At 47.1% G+C, this 17047-nt stretch overlaps 1 protein-coding gene across 2 annotated transcripts in view; it reads left to right on the top strand.

The window, feature by feature from the left end:
* The window catches only part of MSS51 (MSS51 mitochondrial translational activator), a 36882-nt gene extending 26214 nt beyond the window's left edge, over positions 1-10668 (top strand). For both annotated transcript variants that reach the window (XM_063935051.1, XM_063935052.1), the window contains exons 5-7: positions 819-1382; positions 7019-7112; positions 8702-10668. In XM_063935051.1, the coding sequence (XP_063791121.1) occupies positions 819-1382; positions 7019-7112; positions 8702-8924 (881 nt within the window). In that variant the 3' untranslated portion in view covers positions 8925-10668. The remainder of the gene's footprint in view (positions 1-818; positions 1383-7018; positions 7113-8701) is intronic.
* The last annotated feature ends 6379 nt before the right edge of the window (positions 10669-17047 follow it).

Here is a 17047-nt window from a genome sequence, read left to right as displayed (position 1 = left end):
GGTTTAATGTTCAGCACATCAAACCTGATGACGTCGCTAGCAATTCCGGGCACCCGCATATCGGGCATACGCAGTTTTAATAATGCAACTGATAGCGTCTCCTGGGTGTCTCCTGGCACAGTCATACGCACAGGTCTACACAAGAACGGGCTTTGTAGCACCATAAAGGCGAAGACATGTGACCGCCAGTTGCCCCTGTCACAGGAAGCAGGAGGGACACAAAAGCCAATCAGGGAAGAGGGTGGGGTTTAGTGGGTCACCAAGGGGGCAGGGCTAAGCTCCATACCCCCATCGCTGAGTAAAATAAATAAAAATAAACTATCGCCGCCTCACAGACAGCGGCATATCTATAAAGGGTGCAAGGTGTGCACAGTAGGCTAGCCCTAATCCCCAACCCCCTTACCCTCCTTACCTGCAGCCTGACCTTAACCATCGTTGCTGAGTGAAACGCTCGCATGTTAGTGGGGGGGGGGGGGGGGGGGGGGGCAGAACCCATAATGCAGGGTGGACTTGCACTGTGCTGGGCGTCCCCCCGCATGTTAGTGTAAAGGGTTGCAGTTGTGCAATTTTTCGCACAACTACAACCCATGCTAAATTAGGCCAAGTGTTAATAATCCGGCGTCAGTATTCCGATGTGCTCGGATCCTGAACGCTGGGATCCTGACTGGATCCTGTAGTATACAATGCCAGTACAGCCTGTCTACCAGCAATGTTCTAGTCTACCAGCAATCACAATGTACTCAGTCCATATAGTTGTTGTGATCTATGATGTTTCTCTTTGAGTGGTGTCCGTTGACCACGTTGTGGCTTTCTCATAGGGGACATTCCTTTCACAACATCTCCTTGGAGTAAGACCATCACAGATGTGAAGACCTGGGAAGACTGGTTCTCCATGCAGGAGAATTTGGAGGAGAAACTGGATAATATCATGGCCGGGCGTTACATGGGAATTCTATGGGCCAATGCTGGAAAACCGAAGCCAGAAAACAGTGAACTCAGAGAGTCCATCAAACGCTTGACAACAGACTTTTTCACTAGACCAATGACCATTGGCTTTGCTATGAACACCTACCGCGTGGACCCATACACTGGACCGATCACTGTGCACGTGGTTGGGGCTTCCCATATAGAAACCTTATGCATTAAGGCCACGGACTATGACGAGCTTGCCAAGATGTTCCCAGGAAACCAAGGCCTAGAGGTCGTCATGGTAGGACCAGAGGTAGTAGATGGACCAGTTATGAGACCGCCTTTGACCGCATTTGGACCACGTGGGAAAGTGTACTTGAGTGGCTACAGAGGCCTGTATCACGTCTTCTGGGAGACACTGGTGGAGAGCCACCGTGCAGCAAGGCCTGATCTTGTGGTGGGCTTCCATCCAGGTATTCTCCTATTGCATCATGTTATATGGCCCACCACATCTGAGGACTTTTTATTTTTCATATAGTGTCTCTGCAATTTAAAATACACAGAACATTGCAACGTTTACGTGCAATCCATATAGTGCAGGCATAGAACATTCCTGACAAGGCAGACATTCTCTAGCAAGAGCTAGACATTAGACACTGACAGGGGAGGAGATACCACTTCACATGGCTTCTCAGAAGATGAGATCAGAGGTGGCAGGTTACCTCTCATTGCTCTGCCCAGGACTTAAATCACTAGTTACAGCTTTATGGGGAGTTTGTAAAATCCTACGTATTTACAACCCTGGTAGAGGTTTAGCTGTGAATCCCTACAAAGCTTGTTTATCCAACCTACTGCCTGCCAGCCAACAGTAGCCTGAGACCTGGGCGCAGCTGGAAAAAATCCTGGATAAGTTCACAGTTTCCGTGAGATGAAGGCCAATAAAACTCTTACAGAGATATAGGGGGACAGCTGTGAATGGGGCACAGCTCAAGAGTCCAGAGATTAATTGCCCCACAGGACTCTAAATAACATGGAGATGGTTAACTGAGGTCACAGCGATGGTGGGATGGGGAGGGAACAGGTATTTGTGGAATGGGGATAAGGAGAGAAATAGTATACACTGGTTATAATAACGAGGTGGAGGAAACAGGTGGCAACGTTTTGATTTACAGTCAAAAGCATCAGTTATTTTGAAGATTAAGGGGGAGACATAGCAAAGGTTGTAGGGAGATAAAGTGGGGAGAAATAAAGTACTACTCCCTCTCCACTTTATCTGTCTCCAAGCTTTGATAAATCTCCCCCTTTGGGGTTTATTCATGAAGCAGTGATAAGAGTGGAGAAGTGAGCCTGTGGAGAAGTTGCCCATGGCAACCAATAAGCTGCTCCGTAAAATTGTATAGTATGCAAATTATAAATGTTACGTCAATGCTGATTGGTTGCCATGGGCAACTTCTCCACAGGCTCACTTCTCCACACTTTTCACTGCTTCATGAATAGACCCCCTTACTGTCGGGGAAAAAAAATAACCATGAAAAATAGCGTTTGTTTAGTCCTCATGCAGGAGCGTAGGGCGGCGCGTGCCAAGTGCATGACAAGTCATTGTCACCAACCTGTTTTTGTACAGTGCGCATGTGCGGCATCTGTGTGAATACACCCTTCATTAGAACACCCCATCCTTGCCCAATCCTGACTTTCTGGTGGCAAGGCATTACAAGTGTCCGTTGTGCCCAGGTAAATTAAGCGTCACGCTGCGCAGACTGGCGCAGTAGCCATTCTTCATTAGCTCCGAAGTGTTTATGTTCCCTATCACTGCGATGAGGTGCAGCCGCTGAGTTATAATCCCCAGTAATCCCCTCTAGATTAGCAGTGTGTTCTCAGCTCTCTGTAATACCCGGACGACAGCCATCATGGGATCTCACATGAGTAATCTCCATAACTACTCCTATGTAGAGGGCTGCACAGTGTGATTTATTGTAATTGTAATGTGACGGCGCTGCTTCAATCCACATCTTATAACAGATTTGATAACACTGTGTAAATAGCCTAAAGCAGTTTTTGTCATAGGGTACTAACAAAATATGGGGGAGAATTATCAAAACTTGGAGAGAGATAAAGTACCGGCCAATCAGCTCCTTACTTCATGTTGCAGGCTGTGCATTGGTTGGCATTTTTGGGCAGATGTATTCAGGGCCGGCAACAGAAATCTTGGGGCCCGTTACACTGATATCTCTGGGGCCCCCCTCCCCTCTGTCCCACTCCCTAAATATCCCTAACCTGCATGTGCCAATACAGGCATCACCAAATACAAGGCACTAGATTTGTGCATATACTGAAACACTACAATACATAGATGGAAAACACACAACAAAAGTGCACTGTGTCCGTTACTGGAGCACAAACACACTCATACACATACCTACATACATACACATCACATATACTGTATACACACACACACATACTGTGAAGCAGACATAGACTGTCCAGGAAGGACTCACTGTCACCACAGCTAGGGTGTCTCTCTCGTGTGTAGCACTGCGGGGAAGCTGCTGCAATCTTCTCCCTCCGAGTGTCACACACCAGTGGCCAGGCCGGCAGCGGGAGGTTGTGCACAGCTTCTGGACTGCTCCTCAGCGGAGGCAGGAGACAGGGAAGTGCCGGCGGGCCAGCGTCATGACGTCACGACGTTGGTGCCACGGTATGGGACCATACCAAGTGACAGGGTAAGGAGGGGGAGGCGCGGAAGGAGGTATTGCGGCTTCTGACTGGACACTTAATTAATTTTTTAGGTGACTGGCAGCTGGGCAGGCATTCACTTCAAATAGGCAGTGCGTCCTATATTTTATTTCCCTGATTCATGGGGCCCCTCCAACCCTCGGGGCCCGGTACAGGTGTCCCCTTTGACCCCCCCTGTCGCCGGGCCTGGATGTATTAACCTGGAGACGGCATAAGGAAGTGATAAACCAGTGATATGTGCCACCAGCCAATCAGATCCTAACTGTCAATTTACATATTGGAGCTGATTGGCTGGTGCGTTTATCCCCTTGCACTTATCACTGGTTTATCACTTCCTTATGTCTTCTCCAAGTTAATACAATTATCTCTCCCCCACTTTATCTCTCTCCAAGCTTTGATACATCGCCCCCTATATGTGATGTAACCACTAGCAACCAGTCAGATAATGTCTTTCAACTGTCAAACATGTAGAAGAGTTGCCATGGTTACAGTACATTTATGCTGTTTGCAGGATGTTTCAAAAACAGCCTTTGTACCACTGACTATGTAGACCATGTAAAACCCTAGGGGCCGGATGTAATGGCGTCAGAGGTTGCCGGACAATCTTGGACATTTTTTTTAAAGGGGCAATCACTTGCAAGGTATGGTTGTGAAAAACTCATGTCGACCTATAGCACATGTCGACCTATAGACCAGGTCGACCTAGCAACCCTGTCGACCTACTGCATGTCGACCTAATGACTGACAACCTAATGACTGTCGACCTAACAACCGTATCCCATTGTAACAAAACGTATGTTTATACGGCTGGCGTATAGTTGAAACCACATTTCCTACATTCCAGAAAAGACTGAGAGACTCCCCAATGTCATGGGGGGAGGGGCGGGCACGCAATTCATGTCATCAAGCTCCCGCACCTAGCCCTTTGGACTTTCCCTCTGGGTTCCCCAAAAAGTGGTCAAATATGGATCGTCCCGATTTGTCCTTTCCGGACAAACAATAAATCGGACGTATTGCTCAGTGGCCCTCATTCCGAGTCGTTCGCTCAGTAATTTTCATCGCATCGCAGTGAAATTCCGCTTAGTACGCATGCGCAATAATCGCACTGCGACTGCGCCAAGTAATTTTACAATGAAGATAGTATTTTTACTCACGGCTTTTTCCTCGCTCCGGCGATCGTAGTGTGATTGACAGGAAATGGGTGTTACTGGGCGGAAACACGGCGTTTTCGGGGCGTGTGGATAAAAACGCTACCGTTTCCGGAAAAAACGCAGGAGTGGCCGGAGAAACGGGGGAGTGTCTGGGCGAACGCTGGGTGTGTTTATGACGTCAAACCAGGAACGACAAGCACTGAACTGATCGCAGATGCCGAGTAAGTCTGAACCTACTCTGAAACTGCTAAGTAGTTTGTAATCACAATATTGCGAATACATCGGTCGCAATTTTAAGAAGCTAAGATACACTCCCAGTAGGCGTAGGCTTAGCCTGAGCAACTCTGCTAAATTCGCCTTGCGAGCGATCAACTCGGAATGAGGGCCAGTGTGTATGCCCAATTTGCAGTTGCCCTCAGATGCTAGTGAAGTTGTCCAGCCAACCATGCGATAACGCTAGCGACCACGGCGTGATGGGTAATGAAGGAAGCAGAGATATGTCACTCTGACCATCATTACATCGCTCAGTATGTACCCAGGATCCCATACGTCGGCTCGCTGTGCCGACATATCAGCTGGGTACACATTGGCCCTCATTCCGAGTTGTTCGCTCGCTAGCTGCTTTTAGCAGCCGTGCAAACGCTAGGCCGCCGCCCTCTGGGAGTGTATTTTAGCTTAGCAGAAGTGCGAACGAAAGGATCGCAGAGCGGCTACAAAAAAGATTGTGCAGTTTCTGAGCAGTTCCAGACCTACTCCTAGCTTGCGATCACTTCAGACTATTTAGTTCCTGTTTTGACGTCACGAACACGCCCTGCGTTCGGCCAGCCACACCTGCGTCTCCCCAGGCACGCCTGCGTTTGTATCCGACACGCTGCGTTTTTCCACACACTCCCAGAAAACGGTCAGTTACCTCCCAGAAACACCCACTTCCTGTCAAACACTCTGCGGCCAGCAGTGCGTCTGAAAAGCTTCGCTAGACCTTGTGGGAAGCTACTTCGGCTGTTGTGAAAGTACGTCGCGCATGCACACTGCGCCCCATACGCATGTGCAGAAGTGCCGCTTTTTTGCCAAAACGCTGCGCTGCAAACTAAAACAGCTAGCGAACAACTCGGAATGACCACCATAGTCCCATTGTGTACACAGCTTTAGGGGCATATATACTAAGCCTTGGAGAGAGATAAAGTGGAGAGAGATAAAGTACCAGCCAATCAGCTCCAAACGGTCATTTTTCACACACAGCCTGTAACGCGGCAGTTAGGAGCTGATTGGTGGGTACTTTATCTCTCTCCAAGGTTTTAGTATATTATACACTTAAAAGTAAAAATAATAATAATAATACGTGGTATGATTTTTTTTTAAATTCACTTCATATTTTCTTTGGGGGAGATGTATCAAACCTGGGAGAGATATAAAGTGTAGAGAGATAAAGTACCAGTCAGTCAGGTCCTAATCGTCATTTTCAAACCTGTAACATGGCTCACACTGATTGGTTGGTACTTTGGCCCTTATTCCGAGTTGATTATTTCTGATTTCGTTCGCAGCGCTGCGATTAGTTGAAAAAGTGGCACTTCTGCGCATGCGCACGGCCGCAGTACGCACGCGCGAAGTACTTTCACACAAAACTATGCAGTTTACACAAGGTCGAGCGACGCTTTTCTGTCGCTGTTGATCGGTGAGTGATTGACAGCAAGTGGGTGTTTCTGGGTGGTAACTGAGCGTTTTCCGGGAGTGTGCTAAAAAACGCAGGCGTGCCAGGTAAAAACGCAGGCGTGTCTGGGGAAACGGGGGAGTGGCTGGCCGAACGCAGGGCGTGTTTGTGACGTCAAAGCAGGAACTAAACTGACTGAGGTGATCGCAAGGTAGGAGTAGGTCTGGAGCTACTCAGAAACTGCTTGAAAAAATTTCAACGCCGTTCTGCGATCCTTTTGTTCGCACTTCTGCTAAGCTAAGATACACTCCCAGAGGGCGGCGGCTTAGTGTTTGCACTGCTGCGAAAAGCAGCTAGCGAGCGATCAACTCGGAATGAGGGCCATTATCTCTCCAAGATTTGATACACCTCCCTTTATAGAATAGCCCTTAATAACCCCAATGCATGGCTGTCAGGTACGTACCTACAAGCAGTAAGGGCCCCCAAAGGGCGAGTAAAGGCAGTAAGGCCGACACAAGTTATGTCAGCGCTAACTAATGCATCACTCCATCTCCTTCCTCTTCCCATCTTCCAGGTTTCCACGCCTCGCAGGGTCTCACCGAGGGCTGGCTCCCCACCCTGCTCCTCCTTCGTGATTATAACATCCCCTCACTATTCACCATGTACAGGTATGTACTAACACTACCACTGGGGTCCAAAAGGAGATAGATTTGTATAGGTTAAGGCACAATAGCATTAGTCATACCACTAAAGACACACAGCTTACCACCATAATCAGACACGTTTAGTGCCACCAGTTACACAAAAGCTTCCTCGTAGCATTTAGGAATTTATTATTTATATCTATACATTTAAAACGATTTGTTCTTGAAGTATGCAGTCATTTTGCCGACAGTCACTATGTAGACCAGGGGTGGGGAAGCTTTTTTTCTGCCAAGAGCCATTTGGATTTTTTTAACATCATTCGCAGGCCTTTTTTGAAGCATCCTCCTCCTAATGTGTGTGCTTTCCTGGGAAAGTAGGCGTGACCTTACACATAGGTGGTCATTCCGAGTTGATCGCTCGCTAGCTGTTTTTCGCAGCCGTGCAAACGCTATGCCGCCTCCCACTGGGAGTGTATCTTAGCTTAGCAGAAGTGCGAACGAGAGGATCGCACAGCGGCTACAAAAAAAATTGGTGCAGTTTCAGAGTAGCTTCAGACCTACTCAGCGCTTGCGATGACTTCAGACTGTTCAGTTCCTGTTTTGACGTCACGAACACGCCCTGCGTTCGGCCAGCCACGCTTGCGTTTTTCCTGGCACGCCTGCGTTTTTTTGATCACTCCCTGAAAACGGTCAGTTGACACCCAGAAACACCCACTTCATGTCACATAATGCCCCCAGTATAGTGCCAGTTACACATAATGTCCCCAGTATAGTTCCAGTTACACATAATGTCCCCAGTAGTGCCAGATACACATAATGCCCCAGTATAGTGCCAGTTACACATAATGTCCCCAGTAGTGCCAGATACACATAATGACCCCAGAATAGTGCCAGTTACACATAATGCCACCAGCATACACATAATGCCACCAGTATAGTGCCAGGAGGGCACTCACCACCACTGCAGGACAGGTCCCATCCAGATCTTCTGTACACCACCGGTCCAGGTCCTGTGTCTGCTCCACACCGCAGCACAGTCATTCCTTCCAGCTGCCTGTAGCCAGCAGAGCAGACCTTCGCTGAGATCCCTCTCCAAAGCTGCCTCACATCACCGCCTGGAGCCATCTGCCACATACTGCATCATGGGAGATGTAGTTTTCTCCCACTTTACACTATATACAGTGTACAGAGCAAGAAAACTACATCTCCCATTATGCCGTGCACAGTGGATGACTTTGTACACTCTGCGGTTGCCTTGGCCAGGCCGGACCAAATGCTTTCCCAGGCCATGTAAGGCCCGCAGGCTGTTAGATTCCCCACATCTGATGTAGACTGTAATTCTGTTGAAAGTACACAGCATTATGCCGACACGGTTGAAATGCACTAAAGGCATTCTAATGTTGACATTTTAACTTTAAACCCACTACTTTCCCTTTATGTTCCAAGTTATAATGCCAATGCGGTTAAAATACTTCAAGTAGCATTACAACTATTTTGCTTCATACATACTCACTGTCGTTATAGTGACTGTACACAGAACGTATGTGTTTCCATTTCTGACGCAATAGTAGAGTATTACACACTAATCACAGTGTTTTCTTTCTCTCTGACAGCGAGCAGGAGCTGAAATACTCGCTTCAGATCCTGGCAGAGTTGGACACCCGGGTGTTGGGGTCCGGCCTGTCGCCCTTCTGTTCTCAGAAGCCGGAACAGGTGCAGTCAGACCCTAATAAGACCCCCGTCAGCAGCAACGCTTTTTATTTGCTCTTTAAGGGTTCCACGTGGGTGGATGCTGACGCGGACATGGGAGAGCTGGGGGCAGAGGAACAGCACTGAGGCCTCAGCTGTTGGCACGCGCCACGCGTTTCGCTGTACAGACCTGCATTTGATCACAACACCCCTGTTGCCCCTTCTCACTATACATTGTGCTTCTATCTGCATATAGGTGTAATAAGGACAAACCAAGCTACATATCTGTTTCACTCATGGCATCCATTCCTCTACTACAGCTCTGGTTACCAATATGATTCTTATTCTCTACCCAGCGCGATGTGCACATTACCTGCTGCTCGGAGCCGGATTATCTGTTAGGCAATCTAGAATCCTACCTAGGGCTCTAGCGACACCAAGGAGCCCGGATTAGGGTAAAACATCATTCTGTGGGGTCTATTCATGAAGCAGTGATAAGAGTGGAGAAGTTTCCCATGGCAACCAATCAGCATTGAAGTAACATTTACAATTTGCATGCTATAAAATAATACAGAGCAGCTGATTGGTTGCCATGGGCAACTTCTCCACTGGCTCACTTCTCCACACTTTTCACTGCTTCATGAATAGACCTCTGTTGTGCGTTTTCTTGGCAAACGAGAGAACAAGGATCCCAAACCAGCATCCTGCCTAGGTCCCATAGATTCATCCTCTATAACAGGGATAGGGAACCTTTGGCCCTCCAGCTGTTGTTGAACTACACATACCAGCATGCCTTGCTACATCTTTGTTATTTGGCCATGCTAAAACTGTTGCAGGGCATGCTGGGATGTGTAGTTCAACAACAGCTGTAGGGAAATGGTTCCCTATCCCTGCTCTATACCATCCGCTGCTTCTCAGTATTCACCTTGTACAGACCTGGAACCATGTATGATAAAGCCAGAAGGTTAGTTGTCAAGTTGTTGTCTGGCGCTAATGACTTAATTATTACACTTCCGTCATATTGTATTTTTGCGGTGTGCTGAACTATACAGATGGGATATATGCAGGAATTCTACTGTCTGTAATCATTTATAGTTTCTTTTCTGAAGTATCTAGTATTACATTTTACTAGGTTGTTATTATTACATCTTATTATTATTATTATTATTATTATTATTATTATTATCACCCGCGGATGGGTGCTGCAGTTGTGCTGGTGATATCATCATTATACTATAACACAAATAATGCAAATATGTGTATAAATTCGTGTAAGTAGTATCCACAAACAGTGAGTTCTGATGCCATCGCTTGTATTTGGTTTAGTTATGTCATCGCTTTTAAGCGTGAGTTCTGATGCAATCACTTATAATCGGTGGATTCTGATGTCATCGTTTATAATCGGTGCATTCTGATGTCATCACTTATAATCAGTGAGTGCTGATGTCATCACTTATAATCGGTGAGCTCTGGAGTCATCAGTATGGTGATTATTAGTATAACGTGTATTATAAGGAATAATGAGCCCCCTTCTGCATTTGATCATGTCTTTTAGCAGCCGCCTCTGATTTATCTGTCAGTTGTATAAACGCAGGTAACCTACAACCTCATGCCTTTCTATGGTCACATGGCTCCTTTGTGACATATAATGTTCATTTGGGTCAATCCTATTAGATGCAAAGGGAGCAAGGAAATGCCACTGCAGCTCGCCCCTTGTGACCCAATCTCGCCCCGGACTTGGGGATTTTTGGATGCAGCTCTGCCGGCTATGATACGCACTGCTAAATTTTGGGAAAGTATGGTGACAAGAAAAGGATGGCTAAAATCAGCCCGTACTTTCCTTTAAATATATATATTTAAATGAATAAATAGCTCACAGTTTTCTGCCAAATCTTCGTCTGTGTGTCTTTATTTATTACTGTGATATTATAGTGATTAAGGGGCCGAGTCAGACCTGATCGCTAGGCTGCATTTTCGCACAGCGGGTGATTAGGTCTGAACTGCGCATGCATATGCACCGCAATGCCCAGGCGCGATGGGCTGCAGCAACGGAAAGCGCCGGGCAGCGCCGGGATGGTGCGAGAAAAGCGATCGCACAGACGATCGCAAGGTGACTGACAGGAAGAGGATGTTTGTGGGTGGCAACTGACCATTTTAGAGGAGTGTCCGGAGAAACGCAGGAGGGACCAGACGTTTGAAGGGAGGGTTTCTGACGTCAGCTCTGGCCCCGATTATCGCAGCGGCTGAGTAAGTCCTGAGCTGTGCAGAGTCTGCACAAACTTAAGTTTGTGTGGCTCTCCTGCACATGCGATCGCACCCCTGCGCAGCGACTTCCCCCTCCCCCTGTAGGCGGCGACTATCTGATCGCAGGGATGCAAAAAACGCAGCAGGTCTGAATTATCCCCAAAGTGATCTGTACACTACACACCTCATCCGACAGAAGGTTTAGTAAAAATACACATACAGACACCTTCCTCTGAGAATAATATTTATTGTCCGGGGGTAAGTGAATGGACGACTCATTTTAAAAACATACAAATAAAAGGGATATATAAAAGTATAATTTATTGTATCTGTCGAATATTTTTTTTCTGCGCAGTATTTCTGTAAGCGCCATCCTGAGATTGCAGTAACAGAATGGAGGACATACTCGGCACTGATTACTGTGGCTGACAGTGATGTTACCTCTGTCAGGAGCACACTACATATTTGGGGCAACCATGAAACTACCCCTTTATTAGTACCAGCAATACGGTGTTCTGCCTGTAGAAATATTGCCCCACCCTGATCCAGTATGGAAATGCCTGCTCACTGCCATCAGCATGCGCACAAAGGATGCCAGTGCATGCTGGAACTTGTAGTTCCACAACAACCATAGATTCAGTATAATGTGCCACTTTTATATGAGGCTAAATCTCCTTCCTTCTGTGTGTTATTTACAAAGAGAAATGATTATTCTTAACATTGGTAACATTTATTTACGTAGGGCTAGCATATTCCACTGCACTTTACAACTGGAAAAGTCTTCCTTCCACAATGCTGAGTGCTCACTATTCCTGGTACTAAATGGCTGCGTTCTAAATTGTCTGAGTGTGTCAGCAACTGCTCAGCCAATCAGATGCACTTTACCATGCTAGCTACATCAGACGCGGTTTACCATGCTAGCTAACCCTGACGCATTTTACAATGCTAGCTAAATCAGACGTGTTTCACAATGCTAGCTAAATCAGACGCATTTTACAATGCTAGCTAAATCAGACGCGTTTTACAATGCTAGCTAAATCAGACGCATTTTACAATGCTAGCTAAATCGGACGCATTTTACAATGCTAGCTAAATCGGACGCGTTTTACAATGCTAGCTAAATCGGACGCGTTTTACAATGCTAGCTAAATCAGACGCGTTATACCATGCTAGCTAAATCAGACGTGTTTTACCATGCTGGCTACATCAGACGTGTTTTACAATGCTAGCTAAATCAGACGCGTTTTACCATGCTAGCTGAATCAGACGCGTTTTACCATGCTAGCTGAATCAGACGCGTTTTACCATGCTAGCTAAATCAGACGCGTTTTACCATGCTAGCTAAATAAGACGCGTTTTACAATGCTAGCTAAATCAGACGCGTTTTACAATGCTAGCTAAATCAGACGCGTTAAACCATGCTAGCTAAATCAGACGTGTTTTACCATGCTGGCTAAATCAGACGTGTTTTACAATGCTAGCTAAATCAGACGTATTTTACAATGCTAGCTAAATCAGACGCATTTTACAATGCTAGCTAAATCAGACTCGTTTTACAATGCCAGCTAAAGCAGACGCGTTTCACTATGCTAGCTAAACCAGACGTGTTTTACCAAGCTAGCTAAATCAGATGCAGGGGAGTAACTATAAAGGGTGCAAGGGGTGCCATTGCTATGGTGCCAAGAGGTTTGGGGGGGGGGGGGTAGTAGCTGGGCCCAGGTTTAAAGTTACATAGTGATTTCCCTGGTAAGCAATTGTGTCTGATCCATTGCCCAGCCCCAGTTGTGTGACATTGCATTGTCAGTGAGAGGAGTGTGTAGTGGATGTTATAATGGTAAGGGGGCACTGTATTGTGGCATTATATGAACTGGAGGCCACTGTAACGTGTCATAATCGTATCTGCTCGTTGTAATATGGATGCCACTATAATTATAAATAATAATAACTGGGGCACCGTAATGTGGCATAATTTGAGCTGGAGAGCAATGTAATATGGCACAGTATGAATGGAATGGTGGCACTGTATTGTGGCATAATACATACCTCCCAACTTTTTAATGTAGAGATTCGGGAGCCTGACACAGCGTAGCCGTGCTCGACCAGAGAAGGGGGAGTGACCTCAAATGAGTGGGGCATGGCCTATGCGGAGCGGGCATGGACTCGTGACACGGACCCATTAAACGGCATTTTGGGGGCGTGCCCAGTGCTCCCGGGCAGCCCTCTGCTCACCTCTATGCGCTGTATAGATGCAGAGATCACTTGCTGCTTTGCAGAGCAGAGCAGCGGGTGATCAAAGGATTCCCCAATGAACTCCCCTGTAGGACACTGCAGCCCACATGAATCGGGACAGTTGGGAGGCACAATGTGTACTGGCTGCCATACAATGTGACATCATGTAAACTAGGGAACTGCGATAGTTCATAAAATAAGCTAGGGCACCACTATGGGGTATAAAATTAACAACTGCTGTGGGGCCCACAATGTTCTGGTTACTTCGCTGATCAGACGTGTTTTATCATGTTAGCTAAATTAAAACGCAATTGGCTGGCACATGGGTGGAACACAATTCACATTGCTTTTTTTTTTTTCTTTTACTTCCTATTGGATTATTATATATCTATGCTTATAATAATGTTTGTGTCTGTACACAGTATTTGTTTTGAAAAAATATATGAACTATGGAGACAAAAAATAAATTAGTCTGAAATTTTGTTTGTCTGTTTGGGCCTAATTCAGACCTAGCACATCTACGATCAGATACCCAGACATGCGGGGGGACGCCCAGGACAGGGCTAGTCCACCCCGCATGTCAGGCCCGAACTCCCCGCACAAGTACAAAGCACCGCACAGCGGCGATGCTTTTGTACTTGAAGAGTCGCTCCCTGGAGCTACCCGTCGCTGTGCTGGATGCAGCGACTGCATGTGAGGTCACACAGCCACCGCGGCCCGCCCCCTGCACTGTCCAGGCATGACTGAGTTGCTCGAACCATGCCCCCTAAACGGCGGCCAAACGCCGCCGTCCCGCACCCTCCCGCCTTGCGCCCGCCTCTGCCTGTCAATCAGGCAAAGGCGATTGCAGGGCTGAGACAGCTGTCGGCACATGCGCAGTTCAGACCTGATCGGCTGCTGTGCAAAAACGCACGGCACCGATCAGGTCTGAATTAGGCCCTTTGCCTCTTCGTTACGGCATCGCACAAAAAACGATGAGAATAATTTGGATTGCGTTTTCACTATTGGATAGATTAGTCACCTAGGGCAGGATGTACTAAAGGGAAAATGCAGCAAAACTCGGGGGGTTTTACCGCATTTTCATATGTACTAACCCCCGGCAGCCGTGTTATCGATGCTGAGGGTATCACCATCTTTTTGTGGCGATACCCTATAGAAGCCTATGGGCTTCTAACCGCCACCGCATTCCGCCCGCCCCGCGCTGCTCACGATGACTCCCCACCCAGCATTCGTCTGTCCTGTAAGCCTCCATAATGCTGGTGCGGCCCCCCTCCTCCTTCTCCCCCGCAGCACAGCCATTTGTTCTTCCGGCTACAGGGAGGAGGAGGAGGAGCCCAGGAACTCCCTGCAAACGTCACCTCCCGGATCTGGCCGGGTCTGGGAGGTGACGGAGACCACCGCCGACCTCACCACCAACATCGAGTCGAGCCTCAGTATACTGCATTGCGATGTTAATCGCATATGTTAGTACATAATACATATGCGATTAGCATCGCTGCGGCGGACAGCAATGTATTTTTAGTACAACCCGTCCCTAGAAAGAAACTGAGGTATGTGTGATGTGATCTCGATGTGACATCAGGTAGAGGAGCAATAATATAAAAAAAAAGTAAAAACACGCCTGACACTCGGCACATACAGTGTGCAGGCTTGTCGAGCCAAAAATTACTGTATATAATAAATATAATCTGATTGAGATAATATACTTCTAGGGGATCAGTACGAAATCCCGCCGGACGGGATCCCGGCGGTCGGAATACCGACACTGGAATCCTGACCGGCATAATCCCGACAAGGGGGCAAGCGCAACGCAGCCCCTTGCGGGCTCGCTGCGCTCACCACGCTGCGGACGTGGTGCCTCGCTACGCTCGGCACACTAATTTATTCTCCCTCTATGGGTGTCGTGGACACCCACAGAGGGAGAATATGTCGGGACTGTGCCGGACGGGATTACGGTGTCGGTATTCCGACCGCCGGGATTCCATCCGGCGGGATCTTGACCGCATCCCACTCCAAGGGTTTGTTATGAATCATGGAGACAATAACATTTTTTTATCAGAATTTGCACAGGCTCCTCAAGTCCAAAATGACTATATGGATATGAATATAGTATTATTCCCCAGGTTGGCATTAACTGATATGCTGGGGTGTGGGTCTGTCTCTTTAAAAGAGTGAGACAGGGCCTAAACCCATGATAGAAGCATAATATATATATATATATATATATATAAAGGTTGAGTATCCCATATCCAAATATTCCGAAATACGGAATATTCCGAAATACGGACTTTTTTGAGTGAGAGTGAGACAGTGAAACCTTTGTTTTTTTGATGGCTCAATGTACACAAACTTTGTTTAATGCGCAAAGTTATTAAAAATATTGGCTAAAATGACCTTCAGGCTGTGTGTATAAGGTGTATATGTAACATAAATGCATTCTGTGCTTAGATTTAGGTCCCATCACCATGAGATCTCATTATGGTATGCAATTATTCCAAAATACGGAAAAATCCCATATCCAAAATTCCTCTGGTCCCAAGCATTTTGGATAAGGGAGACTCAACCTGTATATATATATACTATATATGTGTGTTTTTTTCTGTTGCTGCTTGTTTCCATATCAAAGCTAGAGGGACATATTTGAGTGTTTTCAGCCACTGGTTTTTTGATTATTCTGCCATAAAGTCACATATACAACTGTATACATTCACCGTACGGAAGCGCTATCTCACCTACAGGGTTAAGATACACAATGTAGAGAAGGTAATAATGATAAGAGTGGTAAAGAGTGATAAAAAGTGGATTTATTTCAGGGAAAAGCAAATATCAGCATGAGGAATTTTCCGGTAATTAGGCCTGGTGTCTAAGCGACCTGCTGCATGTCTGAGGTGACAGGAGCGGGTGTCAGGCGACGATTAAAGGAAGAGGAGCCCTCAGATGTATCTGAGCTGCTGTCACAGCCATTTACTAGCACAATTACAGGAAGAACGATTTACTTGCAAGGCAGGTTTTTTTTTATGTAATAAATCACTGTTTCCTTTGTGTGTCAGATTTATCAAACCTTACAGAGAGAGAGAGAGAGAGAGAGAGAGAGGGGGTGGGATGTACTAAAGCAAAAATGCGGTAAAACCCTCGAAAACGGGGGTTTTACCGCATTTTCATATTTACTAACACCCTACCGCCGCGTTTTCGGCGTCCAGGGTATCGCCATCTCTGGATGGTGATACCCTATAGAAGCCTATGAGCTTCTTTTCGCCGACCGCCGCAACCCGCCGACACCGCCGCAGACGCCTCCCCCCCTCCCCCCCAGCTTACCTTCCTCCAGGCTGCCCTGGACCCGGAAGGTAATCTCCTCCTCCCCCTAGCAACGCAGCCGGACTTCCTTCCGGCTGCAGGGGGGAGGAGGAGGCGCCGGGGGCAGCCTGCTGCTGCTTCCCGGCATCTAGCCTGTGTGGGGACCCCTGGGAAATGACGGAGACCCCCCGCAGACCACCTAACAGGTATTGCGGGGGGCCTCCGTCACCGCATCGCAATGTTGATCACATATGTTAGTACATATGCGATCAACATCGCTGCGGTAACCGGCGAGGGGCGGCGATGTATGTTAATACATCCCGCCCAGAGAGAGAGAGATAGAGTGGAGAGAGTTAAAGTACCAACCAATCAGTTCCTAACTGTCATTTTTCAAAACCAGCCTGTAAAATGACAGGGGGTGATTGGCTGATACTTTATCTCTCTCCACCTTATCTCTGCAAGCTTTGATAAATCTCCCCCTCATCAGTAACCAGACAATTCTG

This window comes from Pseudophryne corroboree, chromosome 7 (genome assembly GCF_028390025.1).
Source record: "Pseudophryne corroboree isolate aPseCor3 chromosome 7, aPseCor3.hap2, whole genome shotgun sequence".
Taxonomy (NCBI): domain Eukaryota; kingdom Metazoa; phylum Chordata; class Amphibia; order Anura; family Myobatrachidae; genus Pseudophryne; species Pseudophryne corroboree.
Note: the sequence above shows the minus strand (reverse complement) of the source record. Positions and strands in the feature narration are given on the sequence as shown.